Below are 26,931 nucleotides of genomic sequence, written 5' to 3' on the forward strand. Positions count from 1 at the left end.
AGGAATTATAATTGGGTAAAAGTATAGATAATAGTCAATTAAATGTGGAAGGAGCTTTAAAGAAATGTACTCAAGCGATTTTTGAGCTTCGAATGTACTCAAGTATCAAAAACAAAAAAAAGTTAATTTCACTTATCAAAAACATTCCCCCTATTTTATTTTTCAGCAAACTACAACATTTTGCCTGTAAACCTTGCTCTGTCTCTCAAAGTTTGCAATATTAGCTAGAACAGTAACAAGAATGTTTGCTACTAAAATAAAGTATTTCAAATATTTTCACTAGACATTACCTGAAAAAAGAAATAAGATAAAATACAGAAAAACAAGTCAACTTCGGTAAATATAGATAGCTAATCAAAGCAAACTAAACTAAAGTTTTATTGGATGCTACCTGAAATAAATGAAGGCTAAACTCTGTCTATTCAACTGATTGATAGCGTACGATCTTTGGCTGGATGACTTTTATGATTTTTTGGGAAAGTAATACAAAAGGAGAATTCTATTTCAGTCATTCTGGAGTGCAGTATAAAAATGTCAAGATAATTGGAAAGAATACTAACTTAACAAGTATGGTCCACCCTGACAATCATGTTGTCATATAACCAGCACTGAAACCATCTGCCCAATATTGAGTAGAGCCTACAAAACAAAACCACTGCTGGTAGGTACTAACCCTCCTTAGACCACTTTTTGCCCATTTTTCCTGCTTTCAACACATCTTTGACTGTTCAAATGGTAAATAACATAACTCATGCCACATAACATAACATCAGCAATTAATGTTACAGTATGGCTAATTGGTGTATATACAGTTATAATAATGTCCCTATGGTGACATATCTTCCCTTTTTGTCAAAAAATGTTAGGTAACCGACATTTCTAAAGTTTCACATCACATTCCATTTTTTTTTTTTTTCTCCCAAATGTTTGTATTTCTGTTGTATTTCACAATACAAGAATCCACAACTTAAAGAATAAAGCCTGTACTATTTTCCTGGTTAAACAATAAAGCAATTCTTTTGGAAAAAAAAGTAAAAAAAATTTGTCTTGTGCATAAACACGTGTACTCAAAGCGTTGTTGACAAAGCTCGAGTACCTGAAGGGGAACATCTCTGGGTTACATCTGTAACCCCGGTTCCCTGAGGGAACGAGATGCTGCGTCTTGGTGTCATACTTCCTGCATCCCTGCGAGCGCTTCCTACACGTTCAAAAATCTAGTGCTGTCTCCACCGCACATGCTTTTATAGTTTCCTGGCCGCTATGTCACCACGGCATTCTGTTCGACAGATTACACACGTGGTTCAGAGCATGGTCTCGCAGAGGGGTTTCCAAAGCGTTGTTGACGCAGCATCTCGTTTTCTCGGAGAAACAGAGTTACAGATGTAACCTAGAGACGTTCCTATTAAATAAAATCATTGCATGCACTGCAGAGAGACAAAGTGTCTGTCAGGGGCTTTGTAATAAAATTGTATGAGGGACATTTCCTTTTAAAGATTATGCCAATTATCTGTGTGTGTTTTCCCCACAGCAGCTCGCATTGCTCGCACTGACCTGTAATTAATCAAAATGTACCAGCAAGACCATCTGCAATTACTCAAGCATCTATTATTATATCTCATGTCTGCCACAAAGCTTTAATATGTGCCTATTGAAAATTAAATCGTTTGTATACTTCTAAAGAGTGCTATTATTTATTATCACTGTAATCAGGCATTAAAATGATGACATCAAATCACAGTGGCTATATTAAAAATTGATTTACGTTACAGTTAAGAGATGATACTGGAGACGGAAATTTATACACTGAAGAGTATTCACTTGTGTTGGCGAAGCACTACAGTAAAGCCATACTGTATAGGCTTTGTAATATAATGATGTTAAACTGAGTCACTCAGGAATTACATGCACCAATGTGTATCCAATTAATGGTATGCACTTCGACATATTGTTTCCTTACCACTTTCCCTGTTTACGTTTTTATTCATTACATGCTCGCTGCTCGATGGCTACAGCAGTTTTAACAACAAGTGCTGCTTTCTACAGACATCTCATGCTGTTCACCAGAACCTGATCAACCTGTGTTGTCCTGTCTACTCTTTTCTCTCCATTTGTCTTTATCTCACCATTCTGTTCCTCAGTTCTTTTTGTCTCATTAAAAAGCTTGGAAAAAAAAAAAAAAATTCCCAGAACAAAATGTTATTTTTTTTGCACGGAAGGTTAGTTATTTGAAGGCAGTCCGTCACACTTAGGAAGTGGAAACTTGCTAATAAAATAGGATGCAGTGGATGGAATGAAAGTGCAGGTTTTCTCATTTCCTGATCAAACAAAATGGTGGAAAGCTTTGATGGGGATGCAGCTTTATATTTATATATGAATTGGCTTCGATTCGCCATTGGAAAAAGCTGTAAGAGATTCTAGTCAGGGTTGGCATGACTGCTATCACAAGAGCTGCAGATATGACCATATTCATGCTGTGATTCTCTTTCTAACGGCCACCTACTAGAGTCAGGTGTTGGAGCTACAATTGCTATGGTAGCTTTAGGACTGCAGTTGCCAAGATGATTTCAGCCACAATTTTTTTAAAAACTATAATGAATTTCCTGGCTACACACCTGCTTTTTGTCATCATTAGTACAAAATGGAGAAAGGATTTGTTTATTATATCCCAGGTTCCCTTTTGAGTCTGGTTCCTCTCAAGTTTTTTTCCTCTTATCATGATTTTTCCTTGACACATTTGAATAATTATTTTGAAGTGTACAAATTAATTGTGCAAATAATTTAAAATAAATTATTTGCACAATTATTTTTATTTTAAATTATTTGCACAATCAATATGTACACTTCAAAATTTACAACCTGAATGTATCGATTGTTTAAAGTGCTATTTAATTGAAATAGAAGTAATTTCTTATCTGGTGACTTGGAAGGCTAGTGAATTATGCTGAAAATAAAAGTTTAATTAAACCATGTATAATTTTAAATGTAGCTATTTTAAAGGTAGATTTGTTTTCAAGAAAGGACATGTCAATTCAATAACAATACTTAGACAAGTTGTAGTATTGCCTAATGGGTAAGGAACCCAATGTGGTCTTTTACTGTTGAGACCAATCCACCTCAAGATTTTACACCAATCAGGCAAAACAATGAGATTCTAACATTATGGCCGTTGAGTGAATAACACTGATTATCTCTTTATCATGGCACCTGTTATTTATTATTTTTTTTTTATATTAGGCAGCAAGTGAACATTTTGTTCTTAAAGTTGATGTGTTAGGAGCAGGAAAAATGGACAAGTGTAAGGATTTGAGTGAATATGACAAGAGGTTGGCCTGTGTGATCCTATTCAACAATTGCTGAAGAATTTAATGCTGTTAATGCTTGACAGGTCGGGATTGTTTTGCCAGCAAAATGGGACCAACACAATATTAGTCAGGTGATTATAATGTTATGCCTAGTTGTCGTATATCTGCTCATTCTGAAGTTTCTTGTAAGAAATCCTAGCAGATTGGTGGTTTAGAGAATACTCAAATCAACTTATTCAGGGCCAACATCCATGCCACAGTCACAGTCACTGGGATCACATTACCCCCTTTCTGTTTCATGTGAAAGTTAACTCAAGGAAACTCTTGACCTGTATCTGCATGATTTTATGCATTACATTGCTGCTACACAATGTGCTGATTATATAATTACATGAATAAAGAAGTGCACAGGTGTTCTAAATAAAATGGATGAGTCTACACTGCCAGTCAAAGGAGTTTGTAGAAACTTGGTTTCTTATTGCAGAAAAATCACTTTTATAGCCTTAGACCAAGCACAATGGTACAGCAATTAAAAAGAAAGGCTAAATCTTGGTAAAACTTTACTGCTCGCTCTGTTCCTTATGGGTCTCTAAATTACTGCTTTATTAAGCACAAGCACACATTTAGAGTAAAGTCATTAAGCCTATAGATAAAAGACTCTTAGGAAGCCCTAGCTGAACAGAACTGTAAAACAAAAATGTGGTGTACCTAAAGTACCTAATTAGAGTGATAAAGATTTAGGTAGTGTAAATTGTTACAATACATTTCTAAAGTGGCCTTGGGGTACAGTTGGTGTTCAATTTCATTGCAAAGGGGTTCAGCAGGGTTGAGCTCAAGGTTTTTTGCAGGACTACTACTTCAATCTTGATGAACCATGTCCTCACGGACCGTGCACAGAAGCAATGGTATGGGTTTTTTTTTTTACATTAATGCTAAGACAACGCCTCTAAGTTCCAGTAAAGGAAAACTATAATGCTACAGCGTACTTCTGCAACATCGCAATGGCAACCCTATTCCCATTTTAATCATTTAGCCAAGAACACTATCATACTGGCATTGTTTTATTTGTTGAACTACTGCAAACAGGCTGAACCTAACACATTACAGTATACAGAACAAACACCCACTATACTTTACCACAACTTTATTTCCACTGATGCAATATCAACACGCTAAAGTAGAGAAGCACAATAGCAGATGGGTATTTTATGACTCAAACCAAAAAAAGCTCTTTCTACTCTTAATGTATATACAAGGTTTTTGAGAGTCTGCTTTAAAGCACATTTACACTGTACTGTAAACTGTTGGAGGCACAAATACTTAAAATAGCTCTGTAGTGCTAATTGCAGTGAGGTAATTACAAGTGAAAAACATGCCTCTGTTTAACAGCACCGCTGTGAAAATTGGTTGTGTTAACAAGAGAAACATAAGAGAATGTTGTGCTCAGATGAAGAAACACAGCACTCACCTTTCCTGAGGCTGAAGCCCCCTGATCCATAGAAAGACTACGGGAGAGAAAGGAAATAATGAGATATAAATACATTAGCAGGAAGCAGAATTCAAAACCAGCAACTAATCAAAAGAGTGTAAAAAAATGTAAATATACCTAACCAAGCCAGTTCACATGCACAAGAATAACAAATACTTTAATAATATAGCCACACACTGCAATCAGCTAGTAAGCTGCCAGGGAACTCACCATCCAATTCGATTTTACTTCTGGGCACCATGATATGACTATAAAAGTGTTCTTTATGCATTGATTTTTAAATTATATACCCTATTTTTTTAATCTTTCCACTTACGCCTAATACATATCATCTTCATCCATTATTAGACGCACTATTTTCATGTACACTATATAGATACAAGTATTCCGATATTTTTCAACACGTTTACAACCACATGTAGTTCTTCTCCAAACTGTTATTGCTAAGTTGTATATTTTTGGAGAACTGTAGACAATTTGGTTGAATCTGAGCAGATAATATTTCCTCATACACCTTTCTATACACACCCATGCCATTAAATGAGGTGGTATGCTTTGGATCATGAGCAATTCCTTTCCTTCTCAATACTCCATGGCCATGCTCATAGTTTTATTTGTCTACACAAGGTTGTTTTAACCATCTTGAAGTAAACACTCTATATTTACCCTTTTGAAGTCTTTAGATTATTTTGTTTGAACTACATTACTTTTATAAAGTGCTTCTTTTTTAACAAGGAAAGCTATATATTTATTTTCAGGATTATGTCTTAATTATTAGATGATGTTTTGACATGTTCACTTAGGATGTACTCACATTTGTTGCCAGTTGTTTTGACAATAATGGATGTATGTTGAGTTATTTTCAGAGGACAGTAAATCTGTACTGCTGCACAAGCTGCACACTGACTCCTCTAAAAATATTCAAGTTTAATTTCTATAGTATTGTCCCTTGAGAAGGTCTACTGAAATGGTTGCTAAAATGTGAGAGGTGTATTTACTTTTTTGAGATACTGTATATACTTTATTGTATACTATAGCTGTTGCTACACACTGGTGTCTTTAGGATGCATAAAGCTGAGGATCCTTATTAGCTGTGTGAATAAAGACCTTAAGTTCAAGTATTTGCTGTGTAGTGGCAAACAAGAGAATCCTGCACTCCCTCTCCAGCATTATAATGAGCCTCACTTTGCAGTGTTGATGAAACCATAACAGTACAAATGTGCTTAGTCCTCTGGGACTATTGGCTGTTCCGCATAGGTGTACTGCACTCCAACTAGAGCCAAGTAAAATGCTAATAAATGGCCCTTTTATAAAATGCCAACTTGCATTTTCTCTGGCCTGCAACTACACCTAAACTTTCATTACCCATGCGCCATTCAGATTTATGGGAAACGTGTTTGCACTGGACACCAAGGGCAATTTAGCCACCACCTCTCGGAAGAAATAAAAACGCTCACACATACACGTGTTTATTTACCTGCATAACAAAGCTTACTGTCTGAGCATAAGCCACTACTGGTGACACACATCATTTAAAATAAAGCCTAGGAGTTGCCTGAGGAATATAGGCACTGATGTGGGTTTCATGCTTCAATTCATGATACAGTAACGCAAACAGCTGCAACACCAGAAACGGGCAACAGCATTTTCACAACTCTTTTCCACCAAAGGGTTGCTGTGGGGTTACATGGATGTGGCGAGGGAGAAGAATAGAAGGAGAAATAGCTATCACTTGGCCTACTTTTAAAATAGAGATTTAAACTCAACCTTAGAGCAGCATCAGGACTCAAATTAAATCAGCATGTATAAGCATAGAATTGGCAATTTATTAAGCACAAACAAACAGCTTGAACATCCACAGGCTGTTTACGGAGGCAGAGACAAAAGGAAAAATAACACAGACTCTCAGAATTAGGCAGAAAATATGTGATATCAGTGTCCCTCATGAGTCTCCACACAAAACGCTTGTGGAATTGGTAAAAGGCTCAAATATGGAGGAAATATTGGACATTAGAACTAAATATCACCTTCTTTCAGCCTGTAGGGATTTACTGTGCCATAACTATATTACATAATTACTTTTTAGGAAATTAACCATGTGTTTTTACAGACTTGTGAGTTCCAATGAATTCATCAGGAGACATAAATTCTGTCCTGGGGGAAGTATGTACATGTTTAAAAAGCTCCTATTGGTATGGTGGTCGTGTTCATGAACTACTGTCCATATTTTGTTATACTTGTTGCACACAGCTGTGGAACAGTAATGATTTATAATCTCATGGTCTGGTTTCTCTCTGAAAATAATTGAGTCTGTTTTAAGTTCCTTTTTAGGTTACTTTGTCGTCACAGAGACTCAATGGAAATGGCAGCTCATTGATCAAGGATATGGGTTGCTGATTAGAAGGTTGGGTGTTCTAGCCCCAGTGCTGCCCTTGAGCATCATGGCTGACCCTATGCTCTGACCCAGCATCCTTACAAACTAGGATATGCGAAGAATGATTTTTACTGTGCTGTAATGTACATGTGACAAGTAATAGCCTCCTTTTTCTTTTCTTTGCTAATAAGGAATTTTAAAATAAAATTGTATTAAGGTTTCTGAAAAAGCTGCTTTTTTACAGTGTAATGATTGCAAAGATAGTGTACAATATTTTGCATTCATACGCAATGATGCACAAGTAGCACATTTTCCTACAAAACAACAAGTATCTCAGTATGGTAATTTGATTATACAGCAAAAAACAATTCCTGAAAATGTGCCTTTGTTCTTTGTTTTCCATTGTTAAATGTATAGAAACTTGTATTTTATAAAATGTGTACAACTTTTATTTAAAGTCATTCTGTATTTTCTGCTTGTTTTTCACTGCTAGTTTAACCAACTAATACAGCTATACTTGACTGAAGAGAAAAATGTATAAATGATAGTAACCTCTCCTGAACCAAAAGGAAGCTACTTCTTTAGTGAAGGCAATGTGGGTTTGATTAAGATAAAATGTTTATTAACTCTCATGTTGAACTGTATTTTTTATTTATATATATATATATATATATATATATATATATATATATATATATATATATATATATATATATATAAACAAGGCAGGTGTTGTAACACACTATATTGGCAAAGGTTTGCGGACACCTGGTTCACCAGCTTAGTGGTAACATTCTGAAGAAGAACCACATATAGCAAAAAAGGTCAGGTGTCCCAATACTGTTGTCCTGGTGTTGCATATAGTGTATATGCAACACCAGTAAAAACCATGTCACAAATTTTCTTCATTGATTAAAAAAAAAAAAATTTTTATATATCTCTAATCACACTATGGTACCACCTCTGATTTATCATGTCTATTATTTGGTGCTTAAACGAGGCACTAAGCCATTGATCATACAAACAGACACACTGAAACTCTCCATTACATAAGTAACAGCGCATCTCTAAAATCTTTAAAAAAGTTAAAACACTTCATTTTTTTTCTCACCCTGCTACGCTGCTGCTGGCTGAGCTGTCCGTGATCTGGGAGCTGGCTATCCATTTGGTCTCTCCCACCACGGTGCGGGCATGAGGCAGTCGCCCCACATCCTTCACGGTCATCATTAGGTGACGTGAAGCCTTGAGCACACGCACCGCCTCGTCGTGAGGAATGCTCAAGAAGCTACGCCCATTTACCTCCAGGATCTGATCGCCCACCTGAGGAGCATGAGAGGGTCAGGTGAAGGTCAATTTGCAATGAAATCAAGGGATGGTTGAAAATCCAGCTGTGCAACAGATCATGTGGTGAAAGGTATAAGAAAGACAGAGAAATATGACTGTGCTATGACTGTGTCATGCATCAGACATAGACTTACTCCTACAGACTTTCATTTTCCTTCTCTCCAGCGTGTACCTCCACCTCTCCAGGCTCTTCTCAACCTGCTCCCTACTCTCACCACAAATCACAATATTATCGGCAAACATCATAGTCCACAGAGACTCCTGTCTGACCTCCTCCGTCAATCTGTCCATCACCACTGCAAACAGAAAAGGGCTTAGAGCTGATCCTTGATGCAGTCCCAACTCCACCTTGAACCAGTAGTCGTTTCTACTGCACATTTCCCTCACATACTTCTCTGACACACCAGACTTTCTCATACAATACCACAACTCCTCTCTTGGCACCCTGTCGTACACTTTCTCTTAATCCACAAACACACATTGCAAATGCTTCTGACCTTCTCTATACTTCTCAATCAACATTCTCAAAGTAAACATTGCATCTGTAGTGGTATTCTTTGGCATGAAACCATACTGTTGCTCACAGATGGTCACATCTTCTCTCAGCCTGGCTTCCACTACTCTTTCCAATAACTTCATGGTGTGACTGATCAACTTTATTCCCCTGTAGTTACTGCAGGTCTGCACATCTTCCTTATTCTTACATTCTTACATTTACAAATTTAAGAAGCAGTAATCTGGGAAAAAAAGGCAACATAAATGGTTAAGGTGAATATATTCTAAACAGCTGTTCCAAAATTAAATGAACCATAGTAAACACCCATGGCTCTGTAACGCTGATGATACACAATTTTATTAATAGGATTTCATATATTCATTTATAGAAATAACTTTCTTGCTAAAATAAGTGTAACAAATGATTTTCAATGATTTTTTTTCAATTGCATTTTCACATTCACTATATACTATACACTATATATAATACATTTTTTTTATAGAAAGTCTGAAAAGTCAGGAATATAAGGGAGTTTGTTGTTCTTATTTGTTATGTACAGTCATTAGTACTCAGGTGAAGTAGTCAATACATTTAATGAACATGCGTCTGGAATGAAAAAGGACTCGTATTTTGGACAATAATTAGGCTTGCGGTTGTCACAGGTTTCGTCAAAAGCGGGTTAATAAATGCCATTGCACTAAAAAAATTAATTAGTATATGCTTATAAAAATTGCAATGTTGTAAGAAAAAAAATCACTTACACTGTCATACGTGGATCAAGAGTCGGAGACCAGAGTATGGGCAAACGCTTTATTAGTCTCAGTACACGTGGCAGAAGCTTTAGTATAAGCACAAACTGGAAACCGAGTAAAATCTGTAATGTGGGAAGTCCAGGGATGATTGCTAGTGTGAACAGTAGATCAGACGGTGAGCGAGTGGAAATGGGGGTCTTATAAAGGGAAGAGTAGATTGGAGACAGGTGAAGGTGATTAGTAGGAGGGCGAGGCTGTGCGAGTGTGCTGAGTGTAGGAGGGATGCATGGCTGGTGGTTCCCTGACATACACCCAATCAAATAAGAAATATACTGCATGCATGAAAGAACCGTCTGGAGATTAAAGCTTTAGCTCTATCTTGAATCTACTATCTTCTGGTAAGGTAGGATTCTGACTCTTTATATCTACTTAACTCAGTTGATTATAGAGTGTTGGTCTGGCAGGTCTTCATCTAAATGCTATTCATCCACTGCAAATGATCCATAACGCAGCTGCACGACTTGTGTTCCATCTGCCCAAGTTCTCCCACACCACCCCACTGCTGCGCTCCCTTCACTGGCTTCCAGTAGCTGCACGTATCAAAACACTGATGCTTGCCTACTAGACCAAAAATGGACCAGCACCATCTTACCTCAGAGACCTCATCACACCCTGTACTGCACCACGCTGTCTAAGATCCTCCGGCACAACTGGCACCACCTTTTCTCAGAATGAGAGGTAAGTATACTTCAAGGCTCTTCTCTGTTCTGGTACCGAGTTTGTGGAATGAACATCCCCTAGATGTCCCCTAGAGTCCCTGGCTATCTTTGCACGACGGTTGAAGGTCTACCTCTTCCTGAAACACTTAAAAAAGCACTTTCCAAGCTTGCTTTGCAAAAATTAAGAGTTATAGTCTCATTTATATTAAGTCTGTAATCTAGCGTATCAGTGTAGATTTATTCATTGCTAGAGACTCAAAGCACTTTTGTACGTCGCTCTGGACAAGAGCGTCTGCTAAATGCCGCAAATGCAAATTTTAATGTAAAAGCACGCTTACTCATTTTGACTCTGGATTGATTCTTGCGTTGACCTCCTGTAACCCGAGAAAAACCTCAAGGGTAATTAGCAACCTTTTCAATGATAATGTTAATAATAAATGCTTAAAGAGTGTCCTCTTATGCGATCACTCAGGTTAGATGACAGTAGAATAGCAGGATGCTTCTTATATCAGGGTGCCCTGATGCTGGTGTTTCCTTCTGGTATTTAGCTGTTGTAGCAAAGACCTGCTACAACCTGTGTACTTGCACTCTGATCAGTGTACACCCTTTAAAACACTGCAGCATGAGGGTATACCAAATATTCTGTTCTCTCTTTTTTTTTTTCTCTGACATCCTGATGGGATACCAGATTTTGTCACACTTCTATTGCGGTTGCTCCTCTTGCGCTTCTCATCTATGTGATTCATCCTGATACTTCTTTTGTTTGGAGCTTTCTACACTTGTGACTGATTTTCAGCTGATGTGGTTCTCACATGGATACAAAAAAAACTATTTGTTTTTCTAAAAAAATAAGCTCTCTTTAATGGAAAATCTCACCTGGACACTGTATATTGGTTGCTTTAGAACTGCTGTTGTAATGTAAAAAAAACTGTTCTTTGTATAGGTGGGCCGGTTTTAACGATAGCGAAGATGGATCATACTTCCCGATAACCAATTAATTAACCGATGTTGGAAAAATGCAAAGTGGATTAAAAAACAAGCAAACATAACACTCCATGTAAAATAGTTCTAAAATCTATTATAAAAATAAATAAAAAACAGTTCTGAATCATGAAAATGTGCTTTATTAGGCACATTTTAATATATTAATAAATAGAATTATACAAATAATCGATTATAAATAATAAATATAATATAGCACTCTCCATGCACCAAGCTCTTTCTGTGCAGCACATAGTCTCGTGTAAAAAAAACAAACAGCACGTAGCGTAAGCGATTTGCTTTTAGAGGTTGCTCTTATAATGACAGGGGACCTTATCATGTGCCCATGCAATGGATGCTACCCGGAAAAACTATCAGTATGGATTTTTGCCAATAGCTGATAGTTCCAGCAATCATCTATCAGTGCCAATTAATTGACAAAACCAATGAATCGGTTGACCTCTAGTTCTTTGCTCATCGGGACTAAAAAACTGAGATCTTTTGGGATCTGCAACTTTTACTCAAAAAAAAAATACACACAGGTGATTTACATATGCTGATTGTCAGGTACAGGAAATCTACCAAATGTGCATTATAAGCCAACTTTCCAGATAGAAAGTTTATATAATTTAAAGTAGCCCACCCTGAATATACTTATCTCTTTAAATTGTACTTTTTTGACTAATTATTTTATGCAACATTTAAATACAATAGGTAAAATAAAGTCATCCTCTTTTCTCAGGGGTCCATAATCAATCTTCAAGGGGTCCATAATCAATGTGCTAGTTTTAAAGGCATAATACTCCTTCCTGATAGCTGTCCAAATTAATAATAATATGGCCCATACTTTGCTTCTGAGTTCAACAGATGCCTGTATGTGATTGTAATTGTACAAAGCATTCACAAAGGTGGGCCAATAGAAAATTGAGCTACATACAGGTCCTTAATAGACTTGATTACATTAGTACTGGGGTAGGCAGAAATTGGATTATATTTCAATTACATTTTAACTAAATTGGTTTTAACTAAATCTTCAGGCTGCCCAGGCTATACAATCATACATAAACCATTTATATTGTCGGTACTGTGTTACTGTATCTTGAATGATCATTTTCCTGGGGATGTCTACTGGAATTACTTTCATGCAGTTACATAAAGGGTGGCTGTATTAATATACTGTATGAATGGGACAGAACATTGGCACAACAGGATAGTTAGTATTTTATGTTAGAATTCAAACATACACACCCACACACTAGAGAAAATGGTAAGATGAATTTAAATCCTTTTCTCTGAACCACAGAACCCTGACATTTCCATCCTTTCCCCTTTGCTCTCTGATCGACAGATATGATGAAATCAGCTCAGTCCTCTTACTCCTGTTTTTGTGATTTAGGAAAGTGTTGAGGCATAAAGCAGAAAGTTGTTCACAGAGCGAAGGGAGTGCAGTAACAAATTCAGGTTTATTTTACCTAAGAAAGACGATTCCTTTATAGCATGCAAATTGTCAAACAGTTCCAAAAAAATGACTGTATGTTCCCAACAGAATGCAATCTGTGTAGCGCTCGTTTCCCATGTGGCCGGGTGACAAACCATGACTGTTAATACAATGACAGATGCACTATCAATTTTAGAATGCAGATCACAGTTTCATCTAGCTGAGCTTCAATATAATCACATTCCTTTCAGCCAAACAAATGAAACCAAAAAGGCCCTTTTATTTTTTTAACAGCAGCTTTGGTTATTTTAACTTTATGAATTATGAGCCTCTTTAATTAAAATGCTTTGCATTTGCACAGTTAAGACTGCTTCTGTGCATAAACAATTCCAAATTGAACAAAGTTATGGTACTTAAGTCAAGCAATAGATCAAATGTTTCAACCTGGCAGCCATGCCATATATTGAGTATATAATTACAGAGGGCAAAGGCAGGGCACCTTAAAGAACCAGGACAGAGCTGCAGAGTTTTCTAAATCTGTTTGTTTCCTTCCTCCACCAGCCACTTCTGCAGGCACTTTTACTGACACCACCTTCTCACACAGATACTCTGACAGGACATGTCCACTTTCACAGACATTCTGACCGACCTTGCCACTACCACAACCACTCTGACAGCACCTGTCCACTCCCACAGATACTTTGACAGCAACTGTCCAATTCGTGAGACACTTTGACAGCTCCTGTCCACTCCCACAGTCACTGTGAAAGTAACTATCCACTCCCATATATATTCTGATGGCACCTGTCCACTCAAGAAACTTTGACAGCACATGTCCACCCACAGACACTTTGACAGCAACTGTCCACTTCCACAGACAATCTGACAGCACCTGTAAACTTCCACAGACACTCTAAAAGTAACTATCCACTCCCACAGACACTCTGAGAATAACTGTCCACTCCCACAGACACTCTAACAGCCCCTGCTCACTCCCTCAGATACTTTGATAGTGACTGTCCAAATCCTTAAACACTTTGACAGCACTTGTTCACTTCCACAGAAACCCTGAAAGGGTCTGTCCACTCCCACAGTCACTGTGACAGTAACTATCCACTTCCACATATATACTGACAACACCTGTCCACTCCCACACACTTTGACAGCACTTGTCACCCCACAGGCACATTAAAGCACCTGCCCACTTCCACCTAAAATCTGACAGCACCTGTCCATTCTCGCAGACACTTTGACAGCAACTGTCCACTTCCACAGACAATCTGACAGCACCTGTTCACTTCCACAGACACCCTCAAAGTAACTATCCACTCCCACAGACACTCTGAGAATAACTGTCCACTCCCACAGACACTCTAACAGCACCTGCTCACTCCCTCAGATACTTTGATGGTGACTGTCCAAATCCTTAAACACTTTAACAGCACTTGTTCACTTCCACAGAAACCCTGAAAGGACCAGTCCACTCCCACAGTCACTGTGACAGTAACTATCCACTCCCACATATATACTGACAACACCTGTCCACTCCCACACACTTTGACAGCACTTGTCACCCCACAGGCACTCTAAAGCACCTGCCCACTTCCACCTAAAATCTGACAGCACCTGTCCATTCTCGCAGACACTTTGACAGCAACTGTCCACTTCCACAGACACTCCGAAAGTAACTATCCACTCCCACAGATACTCTGAGAATAACTGCCACAATTACAAACACTCTGACATTAACTGTCCATACCTACAAACACCCTGAGAGGACCTGTCCACTAGCAGACACTCTGACAGTATCTGTCCACTCCCACAGATACTTCAACAGCACTTGTCCACTCCCACAGATACTTTGACAGCACCTCTCCACTGTGACATTAATAACTGTCCACCCCCAGAGATACTCTGAAAGTAGCTGTATACTCTTACAGACATACTGACTACACATGTCCAATACTACAGACACTCCAACTGCAAACACCTGCCCCACAGATTTCCGACAGTACCTTTACCTCTCTCACAGACATTCTAACAGTACTTGCCCAGTCCTACAGATACCCTGACCAAGCCCACTCACTCTCCCAGACACTCTGACAGCATCAGTCTCTTCCTACAGATCATCTGACAGTACCTGCTTACGTCCAGACACTGCAAATAACAACTTCATATTATATCTGATTTATTTTTTACTTGGCCAGTGCTCACTGCACATGCACATTTTTGATGCTTAGAAAAAGAATAGCGTTAGTTGTTCAAAGTATTAGGTTATTCCAAGACTTTTAATATGATTCTTACTGACTTTCAGTGCAAACCCTTTGACACTACATTCTACAACTATCCGAGTAATAAAACAACACATCTCTACCACAAGCTACGATCAGCATGCTACCTCCCTTAATCTTGTCTAACACAGAAAGCAAACCATATTTGGGAGATCCAGATGTAAATAGTGTGCTACCCCACTGTATATGAACAAAAGTTTATGGACACCTGACATGGCTAATATTTGTATGTTCTTTTTGAACGTTCCGTTTCACACTTAGTTGTCATTTGCAGGTATAATAACCTCCGTTTTTCTGGAAAGATTAGAAAGAAAAGTCAGGTGTCCTAATACCTTTGTCTATATTGTGTATATTATGTTTAGTTTTAAGAATTTGAGTTGTTTAAGTTTAATTGGTTTTAAAAGATCTTCAAGCATCCTTTTTTAAATTGGTTTTTCTACCTTGACTTTGTCCTTTACCTTTGTAAAATGGTTTTATTAGTTTATGTTTATAAACTAAATCATGAAATAAATAAAAAGATATCTGGAAGCAATAAATCCGTGTAAAGGTCCAACACAAACATATGGCAAATGCTGACAAAACATTTGCAAATGGCTGTGGTACAAAAGAAAATAAAAAACACAGGAATGTGTTTGTCTGACCACTATTATACCCTGATGTGCATGATGTCATTTGAGTGTGTATGCGAGACAATGTGCATCCCGACACCAATGATCCAGCTGAGCTCCCGCTGTGTGACCTCATTATTACATCTCATTAACAGTCTATGGGAGGCATTAACCATTAAGACCTCTAGCATTTTACAACCATCTATTTCCTGCCTTATCCTCCAGGAACAACGGCTGGACATTAAAGAATGAGGCGCGTAATGTGTTGACACATACACCGGAATGGCCTGTGGAGAACAATGCTCATAATCTTTATTGAGGCGACGGGATTAAATCCATCCATCACAGCCGTCCCAGATGTACATCATCGTCATCGTCTTCAACTTCATCCCTAATAGTAGCGTACTGGTGCCTTGAAAATAATCTACTCATATTTCCTTGGCATATGACACAACAGGTGCTATTTTTTGAGCTTCCCCTTATTGGTTACTTCTCTATTAGATAATAGATGGAGAGAATTAACTGCTCTGAATCATATATTTTGTGTGACAAAATGCTCAGCTATGTGTTGCCAACTAAAATGATCAAATACTTTAGACACTATGTATTTAATTTGGGATGTATTATAACCTCCTATAACTGTATAGACCAAACTATTCTTGGGCTTTGGTCGTTCAGTTGTTAAGGCTCTTGGTTACAGAATCAGAAGATCAAGGGTTCAAGCCCCAGCACTGCCAAGCTACCATTGTTGGGCCCTTGAGTAAGTCCCCTAACCCTCTGTGCTCCAAGGACATGGTCACATGGCTGAACTTTTGCTCTGACCATAGCTTCCTGTCAAGCTGGGACTTGTGAAAACCTGGGGAGGTCATAGCTCATTGTGCAAGGCGCTAGGTTATTGATGAAAAGGTCAGAAGTTTAAGCCATGGTATTGCCAAGCTGTGGCCCTTGAGCAAGGCCCTTAATCCTTTTGGGTGCAGTAACAAGGCTGACCCTGTGCTCTGTCCCCAGTTTCCTAACATCGCTTGGTTACGCGAGGAAAGAATGTCACTATACCATAAAATACATGTGACAAGTATAAAGCATCTTTTCTCTAAATTGTGTGAAAATGGAAAGTCCTTCTATTTGTCCTGTTAATATAAATGTATGTGTAAAACTTTCCTGCTCTGGCTGCAGCGGTGCCATCACTCCAAATGTCATGTGTCCTGGATCAGGAGCTTGCTTGCTCATTTCCAGATCTGTCACGACCAGGGTTCATGCTGTCCACTGCCACAAATTTTCCTCTATTTATCCCTTATCCATCATTGCTCCATCTCAAGGCTCAGCTGTAAAACCACACCCAAAATATTAGAGCTAATTCTAATGCAAGACATATGTATTACGTCTGCTTTCAAGTCAGCTTTTGGCTAGTGCAAGGGATTCCTTGTAATTCTGAATGAAGTTGTATATAGTGGTTGTGTTAATGTCTTTTTGAATTTTTTGTGTCAGTTGCAGGCAAAAAGATTTCTAATTACAGATGCAACCTGATCGTCAGAACATTCATTAAAAATTAATCATTTTGCTTCATCTAGCAGAGCTGTTTAAATACACCAGTGATTTTCCCTGGCTGCAGAACAACCTACCTGAGCCAAAGTCTTAAGTATCCAGAGTATCTGAATCATTATTCCGTACATCGCTGACAAAAATGGCAGATGAAAACTGATCAATGCACTTTTCAGCAGAGCGAGCAAATCACAAAGCAGCACGATGGCTTTCTTATGGAATGGAAGTCACCCTGAACCTTATACATGTTTCCCTTTGATTAAAATGTTAGTGGTTTGTATTAAACACCTTATAGACAACTGCTGTTGTCTCATAAAATAGGTTGCAGTATAAACGAATGAATTATGACCCAATATACAAATTCTGATGATACAACACTATTACTTGGTAAACATGGTGTGGTATGTAAATGTGGCATCTTTAGTTACATTTGAATTTCTGAATTGTAATAAAATGATGGTTGGTTCTTTGACTGTTTGTGATTTCAAAAATAAATCTATTTGCTAACAACCTTCTAATGAAATACACTTCATTAGTTGCTTCAATAGTTGCAGTGATTGACTTGTAGGCTGTTTGAACACTTGCCTTCATTATCACTTTTTGTCCCAAGCTTCAATTAAAGGCTCCTCACAGGTTTCCTACCATTTTATACCTCACTTCTGCTGTTTGAGATATGAATGTATAAAACTAGCATTACACATTATTGCACTTATTAATGTTTAGCTTAATTATGATATAGAGGCTGTTCCTTCTGTTTAAAGATTTTCAAAGCGTTTTTTTCCAAAAAGCGAGTGCTTTTTGAAAATCCCATTCCTTTTTGCTGTTATGAATGCCAGTCTTCTGGGAAGATGTTCCACTAGATTTTGGAGTGTGGTTGTTTAGATATATTCTCAATCAGCCACAAGGGTGTTTGTAAAGTCAGGCACTGATGTAGCTGAGGGGAGGAAGCCTGGGGTGCATTCAGTGTTACGATTCATCCGAAAGGTGTTCAATAGGGTTCGGGTACAGTTAAGATCTTTCACTCCGCATAAAAAACAAATTTTCATGGAACTCGCTTTGTGCACAGAGGGCATTGTCATGCTGGAACAGGTTCTCCTAAGTCACGTGCAGGAAAATTTTAATGCTACCACTTTCACAGAAACCTATATAATTGTGTGCTGCCAACTTTGTGATAAAAGTTTGGGGCAGACCCCCACACAGGTCTTGAGCCAGTGAGCTTCTTTTTCCTGAACTTGTGGAACTCTAATCTTCCACAGAATAAATTAGATTTGTTTGTTGTACTAATGTAATCAATTAATATTGTTTGTGTGTGTCAGAAGTGCCAAAAGTGCACACATCCTTCACTAAAGTAGAAGTACAGATACTCATGTTTTGAAAGACTCTGGTAAAGGTTTAAGTACCGACTACACTTTTTCACTCAAGTAGAAGTAAAAAAATTTGGGCTCTGACATGCACTTAAGTAACAAGAAGCCATTACTCTTTGTGTCACGCTGGTAACTAAACTTCACATCAAATTTTGTTATCTAATGAATGTATACAGGCTGAACAACCACCATATAGGACACAAGCAGAGAAAAGATGATGATGATAAGGTGATTAGGAACGTCTCTAGGTTACGTATGTAACCATGGTTGCCATAGGGAACGAGTCGCTACGTCGACAACACTTTGGGAACACCTCTGCGTGACCACGCTCTGAACCACGTGCGCCATGTGCTGAGGCATACACCCCCCCAGTGAGATTCAGGACCTCCTCGCCTAAGCCCTCTTAATAAAGATGACGGTCCTCAGATCCGACATCTCTCTAGGCTTCGACCAGGGGAGTACGAGTGGCAATGCTGACTTTCCGGGCCTCCTGATGCTCACTCATACTGGCCTGAAGCTGCGCCCACCGAGCAGCCCCACTAGAGCGACGAGGGAGGAAGTGCTGAAACAATCGCCGAACAGGCCAGTGGCCACTATGACGGCATCCAGGACGATGGCTCTGTCCCTGTCAGAGCGCCGCACCCTCTTCACAGGGGAAGAAACTGCCAAAGTGTGGGCTTCTGAACTCTGTCAGAAGGTGCTGGATCTGTCAGGTGAGGACGGAAAAAGGGACCCATCTTGAATCCTTCAGCAAACTTCACGTTTTTGGTACGTCCACAGTGTGAGCAGTTGGCTCCATGGAGAGCCAACCAAGCATGCTCCGCTCCCAGACAATATACACATAGGCTGTGTCTGTGTCTAGTGATGTTGGAACGGACATCACTAGTGTGTATCCCCCTGAAAGACCGCTTGCCTTTATCTTGCTTTTCCGTGTATGTATTTATTTATTTATATATTTTTACTGATTTACCGGTACTTACCTGCGGCAAAAACAAACACACACAGGGCGCTTCCTAAACAAACAGAAGCGAACACCGTCTCCACGGCATGTGCTTTTATAGCTACCTGGTCGTGACATCACCCGCCGGTGACTTCTTGCTTTTCCGTTGGACTGATTTGTACCCACCCCATGAGATGGGTGTGTGTTTTGTGTGTGTGTGTGTTTAGACATAGCCCATCCAATGAACTACATGTTCTAGTGTGAATACAAGTGAGTGAGTGTTTGTGCTCATGTTAATACAAACACAATGCCAATTAGATGAAACCTTAGAGGGTTTATTCTTCTTGCAGGTGTGTGAGCTGTGTTTCCATAACACCATAACAAAAATGTACAAAGCTCTTACACACACACACACACACACACACACACACACACACACACACACACACACACACACACACACACACACACACACACACACACACACACACACACAGAGAGCTTTATATGGATTCATTCCAACAGCTCTGACAACAAAAAACCCCCACACAGCTTGATCTTCTGATCATTTAAAATCTAAACGTCTGGCTCCAAAGAAAGCACCCATTCCTTCACAAGCCTGAAATTTCCATGACCCTCTGTAATGATGAGATTCATCTGGAATCGAAGCCACAAATGGAGAAGCAATGTGCTGTGAAAATGGAATAAAGGCAGGTTGTCTGAGTAAATTACACAGCATTGTTACTCAGCTGCACTGCACACACTCACGACTGGAACGCATATCACAAAAGAACAGAAGAGAAAGTCTTACAGATGTGTCATGCAATAGATAAAAGTCTTTTTCCGACAGTAATAACTTCTGATATCTGTGATCCAGGAAACTGCAATTCAGCCAAGGATGTGGTTTTTTTTTTTGTTCGTTTGTTTTTTCTCGACCACAACATAACAATTTGTCATTGTTTAATTGTTTGAAAGCACTTCAGGTCAAATTCTGTTGTTCTCTATAGTGCGCTATAAAATAGAATATAAATAAATGTTGTATCTGTACAACTGTTCACTTTGCATAATGAAAAGCAGAAAATTGTTAATAACAAACAAGCATGTAAATCAGTAATTATCGATGTTACCATGAGAGATCAGTGGAGTGAATTTCACCTCAGAGACAGATCTACAGTAGATGATGCTGATAATTAACTCTGTAAAATGTAGCAATAAAGCATTTTCCATAGTAGATCTGGTTATAAATGTAGAAGTAGGAGCCACATTTTGGAGTAAGTACTGCATCTGAGGCATGAAAAATAGAAACATAGGCTTGTGAAAGCTCTGGGAAAGTGTAAATGTCTGAAGATCTCAGAAATTGTCCAAATCTGACCAGATGACAGTTTTTTTCCCAGGCTGCCCACACACATTTTTAGTGCAACTGTAGCAGAGGACTCTAAGAATCATAAATTGGTGCTTTAAAAAACAAACAGAGGTGTTAAATATATCTAAAATCCTGACTGTCCCAAAGAAACATGTGACATGGAGCTGCGTAGTGCCAGGCTGATTCCGAATCCAACTGCAGAGTCTGGGTGGGTCTAACAGACACATCCAAGCTGACTGATGTGAGTGCAACATCGGCTAGACACCTGTATAGGCCGGTGCACACACAATACACAAACAGCCTCTAACCACACAATGTGTTTCCTTTATCACAGAGTCCTGACAGAGGAGCACATCAACGGAAGATTGGATCAAACAGAGAAGATGAATGGTGGGGCTGGAAGTAAGGGAGCGAAAAATTGAAGCTCAATTGTCAGTGGGAGGCAGTGACGATGCAAAAGAAATGAGATATGTAGAGCATGTGTAAGGAGATAACTCTAAGATACATCAGAAACATGAAAGATTCACAACAATGAATTTGTGCACTTGAGAAGTATTCTGGAAGTCAACGCTGGAAGTAAAGAATTTTATTGAAGTAAAATAAAGGTTTTTTTTTTAGGGAGGATTGGGTGAGGCTTTACCTTCAGCCCCCCACACTCTGCTGCTGAACCTTGGTCAACACCGGTGATGTAGATCCCCAGAGCGTATTCAGCTCCTCCACGGATCATCAGTCCCAGAGAGCGACCATCATCCAGCACCAGATTCACCTGGGATAAAAAAGCATGCAGCTGTAAGCTATGCAATTATTACATATAGTGCTTGCAAATGAAAAACTTCAGTCGATCCATTAATTTAGGTGGATGAATATAGCATGTGCACCGACACCCACACCCACCCACACACACACACACACACACCTCACACTCTCACACTAAACCATTCCAATTTATCTTTTAGGAAATTCAAAGGTAGAACACTGTCAAAGTTCATTTAGGTCAATGTTAATCGCCTGAGCCTAGAGAATAGGAGCCTTAAAAAGATCTTCGAGCACTTTTATAGTAAATAATTTCAGGTAAGTAAAAATTCGAGTTTCTATTTAGCACTCCATCTTGACTGAATGAGGATAAAATGATCACTTACTCCATATGCTACATGAATGCTTAACAAGACAACCATCACTGTAGAGGTATTTTTCAGGACGTTTCTTGCTCAAGAGTTTAAGTCTTTTTGCAGTTTAGTCCCCATCAAAGCATAGCTCTTTTTCCAAAAAATATAGGTTGTATAAAAAAGAAAAGGATGAATAATAATAAAAAACAGAAGTTTGGATGTTAAGGTTTACATACCTTACCTATTTGAAACATTGTCTGGAATTATAAACATGCAATGGCAAAACTGGTAAAAAAAACTGTCATTGAGCTAAGAAACAGTTTGAAGCAAAACAACATTAATAATGCAGTATCAAATAGTTAGAAATATATTAATAGACCGATATTCGTTTTTGTTGTTATGTGTGAATCCTAAAATGTTGAAGCTTTGAGCACCACATAACTTACAGTATATACGTTATATACCCTACTGTACATCCTGCTTAATATTTTACATTCATGTATATATTTATATATATATATATATATATGTGTGTACTTGTATTCAGCTTACACATTATTTTTTAAATGCCAGAGCCTTATAACCATCTAATTGTTGTAACTTTACAATGTCTGCACATGTTTCACTGCCATAGCCTTATAACTATTTACTTGTACTTTTCAACAATGTCTACACATCTCTTCACTGGTATAGAATTTATATTTATTCACTGTACATATGGCAAAAAAAAAAACTAGCTTGGAAAGTGAGAGGTACGTGTCACGGCAGTGACCACGCATAGGAAGCGGGAGTAACTCAATCATTGTTTATTGAGAGACAAAACATAAACACAAGTCCGGGAGAGTTATGAACCATAACACGGGGATAATCCGTAAAGCAGGTAGAGTCCGTACAGCGAGTATAATCCTTAGGGCCGCTATAATCCGTAGGGCCAGTATAATCCGTACAGCGAGTACAGTTCGTAACGCGAGTATAATCCTGTGACTGGGAACAAGGAGCATAAACCAGCGGGGAATGCTGGCGGTCTGGAATCCGGTAGATCACTAACATGACTGAGTGGATCCGACAGCGAGTGGGGTCGGAATGGGAACTTATATAGGGAAATGGTAACGAGGGACAGGTGTCGGCGATTAGTGCCGGGAGTGGCTGAGCCGCGGAGGGGACGTGGCAGTAGGATCCCTGACAGTACGCTACACCGACCAGGCATAACTTTAAGGCCACCGATCAGGCATAGCATTATGACAATCTGCCTAATATTGTGTTAGTTCCCTTTTTGCTAGCAAAACAGTCCTGACCCGTTGAGCATTAACAACATTAACTTCTTCAACAGAAGCTTGTTTGTTGGATCGGACCACACGCGCCAGCCTTCAATCCCCATCAGAGGTGGGAAGTAACGGAGTACAAATACTTCGTTACTGTACTTAAGTAGATTTTTCAGGTATCAGTACTTTACTTTATTTTTTAGACAACTTTTTACTTTTACTCATTACATTTTTACACAAATATCTGTACTTTTTACTTCTTACATTTCAAAACCGGCTCGTTACTTTAGTTTTAATCCATTGATTTGGTGAAATAATTTTTTTTTTATTTTCACTGTGCGCCGATTTCAGCCGAACAACCGATTTCATGTTAATGTGCGTCTTTTTCAATCCGCTGGTGTATAAAGTCCTGACTATCACTCACCACAGAAGTAGACTCGTTTACGAAGATAAGAATGAGCAGGCAGAAGGCAGTAAGAAGTTTGCGGTTAATGTGGATGAGACAGAGGGAGTCAGTGATGTAAACATGACTGAGAACAGACACATTCCTGTTTATCATAATCTTTTCTCTGCTTGTGTTCTATATGTGGATGTCTGGACACATTCATTCGGTAACAACATTTTTAATTCGTTTTGTATTAATATATATATATATATTTGGCTGTCAAAATTTAAATTATTGTAAACGGCACTAAATTTTATTAACGCGCTATCATTTATCCACGACGTCCTTTCTTTACTTAGATATAAAATAAATAAATAAACTCCAGATAAAAATATTTTAATCAGTAAACCTTTGTTTTATTTAGGCGCCAAGTCTCAAATCAAACACAAAATCCGCCATGTTTTACACAATCAACCCTCTAGGTGGCATTTTGTGGGTTTTTTCCTCATAATGGTGACACAAACTACTTTTTACTTAAGTACATGTCAGAGCCAAGACTTTTTTACTTTCACTTGAGTAAAAAAGTTTAATCAGTACTTCAACTTTTACCCGAGTATTTTAAAACATGAGTATCTGTACTTCCACTTAATTAAAGGATGTGTGTACTTTTGCCACCTCTGATCCCCATATGCATCAATAAGCCTTGGCCGCCTATGACCCTGTCGCCAATTCACCACTGTTACTTCCTGGGATAACTTTTGATAGATACTGACCACTGCAAACCGGGAACATCCCACAAGAGCTGCAGTTTTGGAGATGCTTTGATCCAGCCATCTAGCCATCACAATGAAGAGATAATCAGAGATATTCATTCACCAGTTACCACAAAGTTGGAGGCACACCATTATATAGGATGTATTTAGATGAGATAGCATTACATTTTCCATTCACTTGAACTACAAGCCCCAAAGCTGTTCCAGCTTTGAACCCGCCCCTAATCATGCTCACCCGCTCACTAATTTCACAGCACAAAATGCATGACAGGCTTTGTTTCAAATCGGGTTTTAAAATTGTCAAAGAACAAAAGCCTCCTGCTTTTGTGCAATAACGATTTGCAACTTTCCACCTATTAATATTCATCAGGCACCTGACATTCTCTTTTAAGGTACGATTTCTGAAAATCTTTTCGAAACACACATCATGTTTTACTTAAATTGACATTAAATGGTTTAGTCCTAAAGAAAATGGTATACCCTCCACCCCACAAAAAACAGTTGGCAAAAAAATTTGGGCAAAAAAATTAAGTCAGTGTTTGTTTGGTTTATTTGTAAATATATTAATTATTATTAATTGTCAGTTACATTTAAATCTACAATCTGTCATTTGTCCATATACTTCTAAACTCATTGTATAATACCATACAATACCATTGTACTGCATTTACATTTTCACTACAATTTTACACTGGAAAAATGTGGGCATGTCGTCCCTCACCACATGTATAAACCTCCTCCTTGGTCATCGTCATTTCCTACTTCCTGGCGGCTCCATCAGCATTCTCCTACTGATATACCCCATGTCCCTCCTCTGCACATGTACAAACCATCTCAATCTCGCCTCCCTCACCTTGTCTCCAAAATGTCCTACATGCGCTGTCCCTCTAATAAACCCGTTTCTGATCCTGTCCATCGTCGTCACTCCCAGCGAAAACCTCAACATCTTCAGCTCTGCTACCTCCAGCTCCACCTCCTGTCTTTTACTCAATGCCACTGTCTCTAAACCATACAACATCAAAAAAGAAATTGTATGCAATTTTATGTTTTGCATTTCTTCCCCCTAACCGTACCGAAAGTGAACCGAACTGTGGCTTAAAAGCCGAGGTATGTTACGAACTGTACATTTTGTGTACCGTTACACCCCTAATGTGTACAGATGCACACTTATGTACAAACTACAATATGTACAGACTGATCTGGATGCACAATAAAACATTTTTATCCATGATTGGTGTCATAGATGTTACTGCCAGCCATGTTATCCATGGTGTTCAATAAACTCTTCAGCAATACGCAGAATAAACCCTTGACTTACACTTGACCTGCAGTCAAGAGTCTAACTATTACAGTTATTACTGAAGCACTTTGCAAAAGTCCTGCATATTTAGTCTGTCGACATACGGAATAAAAAAATAATTCACTAGTCAGATAGAGCTTTACTGAACCAGACAAGGTCAGGCATTATTAGGATTGCTTTAGGAAACACTTTGCTAAACAAGGTGGCAAAGCTTTGAATAACTCTGCGTATTCAGTGAAATACTCAATTGTGTGAACACTTCCTCTGACAAATAGCCACTTCTATAAACAGTGACAGAGAAAAATCTGCATTCTTATCCAGTCTTGCGGTGTGTACTTTATTTTTTTGAGCTATTTTAGGAATGAGTTAGCTGTGTCATTAAGAATTCATTACAATGTTGCACAAATCAGGATATAAACTTGAAAAAATAAGCATCAGAGTAAAAGAATTTCCAGGGCAGTTGTTATAAATCATCTAGCAAGGCTATAAACATGCACCTTTAGCATGTTTTCCAGCTAATAACAGATAGAAATATGAGCCCTCTCATCTAGTATTATAATGAGCCAACACTAGTAACCACAATATTTCCTGTAGATTTTATTTGATGATATTGAAATGCGGTATTAGATATGGACACATGGCTATATATAATAATATATGCACATCACAAGCTAATTTGATACTGGTACACCAGCTTATTGATACAATTTTGCAGTCAGCCAATCACATGGCAGCAGCCAAAAACATAAAAGTATTTAAATACAGTTCAAGAGCTTCAGTTTTTTTTTGTTCACATCGAGCATAGAGGATGAATAATTGGCTCTCAATGACTTGTTGAAACAAATCAAATGGATTTTGCTAAATTTGAGTGTAAAAAATAAATCCCGTTCTAGGCAATTATTTTGCAGACAGGATCTGGATGGTAACTCAAAAAGTCATTCTTTACAATCTAGGTAAGCAGAAAAGCATCGCAGAATTCAGAATGTGAATGTGCAGCAGAAGGGTACATCATGCTCCACAACTTTCAGACAAAAACAGCAATCTGAGGTTACAGTGGTGACAGGCTAACTAAAACAAGACATACTTTTTCTATGTGAATGAGCAA

The 26,931-nt window shown here is 38.5% G+C and overlaps 1 protein-coding gene across 3 annotated transcripts in view; it reads right to left on the bottom strand.

The window, feature by feature from the left end:
- The window catches only part of whrna (whirlin a), a 120,991-nt gene that overhangs the window by 33,617 nt on the left and 60,443 nt on the right, over positions 1-26,931 (bottom strand). For all 3 annotated transcript variants that reach the window (XR_014537145.1, XM_083564044.1, XM_083564043.1), the window contains exons 3-5: positions 21,641-21,766; positions 8,277-8,485; positions 4,771-4,807 (exon numbers count right to left, since the gene is read on the bottom strand). Coding sequence is in view for 2 of the 3 variants with exons in the window: in XM_083564044.1 (XP_083420170.1) it covers positions 4,771-4,807; positions 8,277-8,485; positions 21,641-21,766 (372 nt within the window). In the remaining variant the exon portion in view is untranslated. The remainder of the gene's footprint in view (positions 1-4,770; positions 4,808-8,276; positions 8,486-21,640; positions 21,767-26,931) is intronic.

This window comes from Silurus aristotelis (assembly GCF_946808225.1).
Source record: "Silurus aristotelis genome assembly, chromosome: 16".
In the NCBI taxonomy this organism is placed as follows: domain Eukaryota; kingdom Metazoa; phylum Chordata; class Actinopteri; order Siluriformes; family Siluridae; genus Silurus; species Silurus aristotelis.